Source organism: Cryptomeria japonica, chromosome 6 (genome assembly GCF_030272615.1).
Source record: "Cryptomeria japonica chromosome 6, Sugi_1.0, whole genome shotgun sequence".
NCBI classification, from domain to species: Eukaryota; Viridiplantae; Streptophyta; class Pinopsida; order Cupressales; family Cupressaceae; genus Cryptomeria; species Cryptomeria japonica.
The window spans coordinates 168,815,676-168,822,242 of NC_081410.1; the positions used below are offsets into that span (position 1 = coordinate 168,815,676).

At 33.8% G+C, this 6,567-nt stretch overlaps 1 protein-coding gene across 2 annotated transcripts in view; it reads left to right on the forward strand.

Moving 5' to 3' along the window:
• Window positions 1–4,482, forward strand: part of LOC131033280 (scopoletin 8-hydroxylase) — a 345,921-nt gene extending 341,439 nt beyond the window's left edge. For both annotated transcript variants that reach the window (XM_057964457.2, XM_057964456.2), the window contains 2 exons: window positions 3,816–3,864; window positions 4,017–4,482. In XM_057964457.2, coding sequence (XP_057820440.2) covers window positions 3,816–3,864; window positions 4,017–4,100 — 133 coding nt within the window. In that variant the 3' untranslated portion in view covers window positions 4,101–4,482. The remainder of the gene's footprint in view (window positions 1–3,815; window positions 3,865–4,016) is intronic.
• Window positions 4,483–6,567: the final 2,085 nt, after the last annotated feature.

Below are 6,567 nucleotides of genomic sequence, written 5' to 3' on the forward strand. Positions count from 1 at the left end.
ATAGAACTAGATTGGGCTCCTAGATCAGCCCCATGGTTACCCCCCTCATTTTCAGGTTCAAATTCTGAATCATTCTCACTATGAGAATGGATTTCCATTTCATCCTCACTCATGTCTTGGGAGCTCATTGCGAAATTGACACTGCATTTCACAAAATAAAAGTTAAAATAAAATTAGCTTAGTTTAACAAATAAATTTATTTTCCTATTCATCTCAAAATCAGATTTTATGTTGAATCTTGAGAGCAAAATGATGAAATTTTGCCCTCAAGATTCAACATCAAATCTGATTTTGAGATGAATAGGAAAAAAAAGTAAAAAAATTTAAAGCTAAACAAACAAAGAACCAAAAATGACATTGAAAATCAGAAAATAAAACCAAAAAAAAAGAAAAACTGTACCTTGTGCTTGAAAAATCTCTCCAAAATGCTGTAAAATCTTCTTCCTCCTCTTCTTCTTGCTTCTTCCCACTCCTATCACACTTGCAATCACTTTTCTCACTCCTTCAATTAGTCTTTTACAAGTTTTCCTCCTCTTCAGCTTGCTGGAGAAAAAATCAGTCTTTCAAAATGAGAGTGAAATCAACAAAAAAACATGGTTTTGTGTTGTTTTGGGGGAAAGGGTGGGGCCCACATCCAATTAGGGTTACCCCCCAACCCCCAAAAATGTCACTTTTTAAAAAAAATTAATTTGAAAATTTGCATTTGATGTGGGGCAATGAGAGACGTCTGGGTGTCTCCCTGCCCCTCAAGAAACGCCTCCGTGGAGATGTGGAGACGTCTCCTTGGGAGATGCGGAGACGTTTCCCCATCTCCGGCGACACTTTGGTGGCAGGACGACGAGGGACGCCGCATCCCGTCCCCCCATCCCGGAGACGTCCCCGTCTCCAAGACGCGGCCAAAAAGAGGGGGGGGGGGGACGCGTCCCCATGGAACGCTGATTAAAATATTTTTTATTAAAAATTATTTTGAATTAATTATCAATAAAAAATAATATTAATAACAATATTTTTTTTTTGATAGGTAAACGACAGAGCCAAGAGAGTTTATATTAAGAGTTAAAAGTCCAATTACATAGAAAGTATCAGAGATCTTAGAGTTGAATGTTCAAAATAGAAGGACAGATTCCCTGAACAAACCATATTCATCCCACTGCAAAAACCAGGAATGAACTTCATGGCTATACAAAAACATCTTAACTGCATTGAGAGTTTGTAAATATTAACATACAAAAACAACCTAACTGCCTCAAGAGTCTGAGATTGTCAACATCAAAACTACATTGAAGTTTTCCCTTTAAAAAACTAAGCAAAATTCGCATCTAGAAGCAAAAAAAAACATATCTGCTTCATCCATGCTGCACATTCCAACCCTAAAGCTTGAATACCAGACCGCACACGACCCCTTCCTTGCGGACGACCCCTACTTCTGCCTGGAACACCTGACCGCCCACAGCCCCTACCCACATGAGATGCATCACTACCATCTCCTCTTGCAAGTGGACCATCTTGCTCAACTTTAGGAGGGAGGAAACCATTTAACCTGGTGAAATCTCTAAATTCGTCCTCCCTGTCTTGGTTGTTAGGATCTTCACCCAGCAGTTTCCATTTGAGAAACCTGATTGCTATTGCTGCAAAGGCCCTATGTTGCAAAAGGGTAGGACCTTTGAGGTCCAAAAGATATTTTTAGTTAAAATTATTAACTAATAATTAATATAAATTATCAATTTTTAATTAATAATTAAAAATAAAATGGACAAAAAATTAAAAAATTATGAATGTTTAGTAATGGGATAATTTTGGATATTGATATAGCAATTTGATTTGTTGGCAATAACTTTTTGACAACACAATTTGACACAATTTAATGATGGCAACAAAGTTTTGAATTGGGTACACCAAATTTTCTAGTGTTGAGTGAAGGCATATCAACTCATCATTCAGAAACTAAATCTTCAAAGGGACAAATATGATTTCACATTCATATTTGTTTGGTATTACTGCAAAGAACAAGAGTCTGTAGGCAATGCTTTAACACAACTGCTCTAATAGCAAATATTTATCATTTGTTTGGTCATAGAAAATGAGTAAACAAACATAACATTTATCTGCCCCAAATTCTTCATATGATCTAAATAGATCTTGGAACTATATAAACAATAACTCTGCTCGTCTAAAATCTCTACCTAATGTCTTAATGAAGCTTACTAAACTTTAGGAGATATATGAAGATCGCAGCGAGAATTTATTCCCAAAGATCGTTCTATGGACATGCATCTCACCCTTCGTGATTAAGAGAATCCAGCATACGACAATGATGCAAAAGAGGAGCTTGTTTATTGGAAAGCCTCGAGTGTTGTGATGCCAAGGAGACCTCTCCTATTGCTTTTTCTTCTCTTACACTTGTAGCACTGACAACTTTTCTATCACCTCCACCTGCTACATCAATAGAGATTTTGACTTCTCTACATGCTAGTTCAGATTCTTTTAAGCGGGCTCACCCGTCTTCTTGATTATCGGGATATCTATTTATTTGGCATACACCATTTGTTTGTAAAATCCCTCATTCTAGGTCTTGAAGATAGCATTAAGGACATATGCCATCTATTTTGCGACAAGTCACACTGAGTTGTATCTTCTCGTTCTCGTCCTAATTCTCATCAGTTCAGGCCTTAAACCTATATGGTCACTGTTACCGAATCTTGTATGGTACATATCTCATCGATAAGTTTTAGAGACAAATTCAGCATAGCAATCCAGACATGACTACTTCTGCATCGGCATCGAGAGGGCACTGTAGCACTAGAGCGCGAGGTAGAGGGAAACAAGGAACCTTCCAATCTTACAAGGTTAGACTTATTAGAAATGATTTGAATTTTTTGATATTAGAGTAATTCAAGTAAGAACATTCACAATTTTGACTATTCCTTCTTATGATCAACTGATAGTATTCAACACCACAAAATACTAACAAAATTTGTTATGTTAGGTAATGACGCAACAAAATTACTACGAGTTTCATTTGCAGATTAATGGAAACACAACAATAATAATCAGAACAAATAGCATCGAGTTAAGCTTGAGTGGAACCAAAGGAGCCTCAGTTTTATGTTGGTAGGACAACTATACATACCAAATAATAGGTAAAATTAGCTTTAGGTTTTCAAACTTTCTCCTAGTTGAAAAATATATGTCATTGAAACAACCCACAGGAAGAGTAAATATGCACAACAAAAAAAAGGAATCAGCTGCTGTTTCCAATGTTTCTATTGCCAGTGGTTGGATGCATAGCTGTACCCTCAATATGACTTAGCGAAGCTTTCGCTAGAAAAACAAAGCACTTGAGGTTTAATTTGTGCTCTTAATGCTTATTGTGTGAAGTGATTTGAACTCTTATCTATGCAATTGTTGCTTATATTCTTGTTTCCTTTGTAAATGGTAAGCATCAGACTTCCAACAAAAATTGCTCCATTTTACTGGATGCGGTAGGCATGAGAAAACTCTGTCAAGTCATCTTAATATATGAGAACAGTCCAAAAGGTCAAGTACTGCGAGAAGTCATTCGTATTTGTTGCACTGATATATCTTGAAAAATTTTAATGGCAATTTTATAACGACTTTAATCTTTGAAACTGTCGGTTTTGGTAAGCTTTCTAGGAAAACATAAGAGTACTATTATCATGAAAGGACTTTCGAATGGGTAATACTGTCGTTAGTATAAATGTTTTACTGTGCATGGACGTTAAGGTATAACCAACTTGTTGCATCATTATTTTGCTTCAATAACAAAACCTTACAGATTTTTATTTCTCTCCTAGGGATGAACCTATGTACAATCTTGTTTCTGTTGCTTATCTGCATAAAGAGGTATGTGATTTTACTCGCCAAAAATAAATATTTATTGAGTTTTTAATGTTTTTCTTGTAAGATGGATTTCATTGATTAGTTTGGTTAATTTATGGGTAAATTTTTTCGTTGGGTAGTTTGGTTTACTTCTTCAACATGTATTGAGTTTGCAGTTGATGAAATCAAATGGGAGTATGCCGTTCGGAGATTATTCTGAACAACTATTGAACAAATACTACGGGTTGCATTCTCCATAGTATGATGAATCAAAATACTTGATTTCTAAAGTTTTTACAGCGTTACATTCAAGGACCTAGTCTCTTGACATTTGAATTGGTAATATCTAATGTAATGACTAACTTTGATAATTGTTACAATTCTTAGTCAATTTTTAGTGTTGTTTTTAAGTTTATTTTTATAAAAAACTTAATGAATACATGAAATACAAATTGTATTAACTCTCTATCTTTGTGTCAAAGTTAGTTTTGGGAGCTCTATTATCTCTCCTTATACTAGTCTTATCTTGGGAAATTCTTAAAATTACCCTTTAGTATTGAAAAAAAAAAATATTTAACAAAATGATTTCTACTTGCTAACTTAAAGCTTGAAATTACAATATATTTTTTTAATTTGTTTTCCTTTACAATTTGATAGTAGTTACAACTTGAATAGTGGGCTTCCTACACCACCTTTATTACTCATCAGCGTTAAATTTTCACCATTTAGTAAACTCAATATAATGGTATGTGAAGATAAATGTGTATTCAAAGTGGAATAAAAAGCTTCCTTTAATAGAAAATAAAACAATAAAAAAAATTACTTGCTAAATTAAAGTTTAAAATCACAATATATTTTATTAGTTTTTTTTCTTAAATATTACACCAAGATTAGTGTTTACAACTGGAATAGTGTGTTTTTTATAGACTACCTTTATCACACTCTTTAGATATTAATTTTCACCTTATAGTACAACACACAATGGAATGGCATGTGGAGATAACTTGTCGTTCAAATTGTAAAGGGAATATTTTTATTAAAAAATAAAACAAAAACCTAAAGCCTAAGGATTTGAACTCTAGCATTTTCTTAAATATATTGTAATTTAATTCTTGAGGTTTTGAACATATACATTGTAAAAAATAGTTAACTACATATCTCTTAGTTTTTAGGCAAGGGTATAAGGCTTATGAGCACTTGTGTTCAAGACAAGAAAATCATGGCATTTCACTTAAAGAAAACAATTTATAATAGCTAATAAATAATCATTATTTTTGGCTAAAAGTAAAGGTAAAAAAAGAAATGTCCCCTATTAGAAGAGTGTCAATTTCTCAATAATCAACACTCATTACTTAATATTATCATGCCTTAAATTAATTTATTAAACTTGATAACCATATTTATTCATAGTACAATTGATAGTGGCTATATTCAAGCCCCAATTCTTACTTCCTTTATAATCCTCAACCTTGGATGGGGATTTACTTGTTTAAGGTGTGATGACACCATCTCCATAATTGGGCTTAGGTTTCAAGAACATGTATCTCAACCACCCTTGGGGCTCACCTAATTTGGGATGGATTTACTCTGCCTCTGCCTCACCTTGCGGATGGAGCAATAGAAATGATTAAGTAATTGGGTTGGGTTCACTGACTTCTAATGTATTATGAATAAATAAGTAGTTAAGTATGATTGTCATACATACTGCAATCTATATTAATATTACTATTAAATTTTGCATAAAAACATTATTAGGCTTCATATATTAAGAAGTGCATATATGATCGATGGTGATGTCTTTGGATGCTTTTGCTTCTTTTGCTTCTTTTCCTTTATATCTCTCAGTGTAAGGGAGGGGTCAAACCACGTCACCATGTATGCCTTTTGGCAAGAGACACACCCTTTCACCATTAGCACCCTTTGAAAGAGTGCAACTCTTATTATTTATACCCTTTAAAAGGGACACAACCTTACACAATCAGATTTGCACTTCTTATTTAGATTAGAGCTACACTTTTGATTCCAAAATTATGCCCCCTTCAAATGAGTTCTCTTCTCCCTTTTATACCTCATATTTGGGGGAGTCGCAACTTATTATGTCATGCCTTTTGGTCATTCATTAACCTTAATCAAATTTTAATTATACTTTTATATTTTAGTTTAATTTTTATTTTTATTAATTTGTATGTGTAATCGTTGCAAGCTGATCATTTTCCCATATTTAACAATGGTAATCCAATATCCTTCGACCACTAATCACGTCTTAATATGGGGTCACTTATCTTCCATATTAAATTAATGTAGACCATCACAAAATGATTCTCAATATGAAATGGTTGTGCAAACACCCATGGAATAAACATGTTGGAAACACATTAGGTATGAACCAAACACAAAGCATACACCTGAAAACACGAAGCATAAACATGAATATATGCAAACATGGAGCATACACGTGAATACACGTATTGCTAGGTTCCTTCTCATTGACTAGAATGATTCATTGATTCATCTTTACCTTGTCGGATGGCAGGATCAAAGCTCTGATACCAATTGTAATGTCCCTTACTAAGAGGGTGCCAATTTCCCAATAATCAACACCCATTACTTAATATAAGCATACATTAAATTAATTTATTAAACTAGATAACCATATTTATTCGTAGTGCTATTGATAGCGGTTATATTCAAGCTCTAATTCTTACTTCCTTTCGAATCCTCGACCTT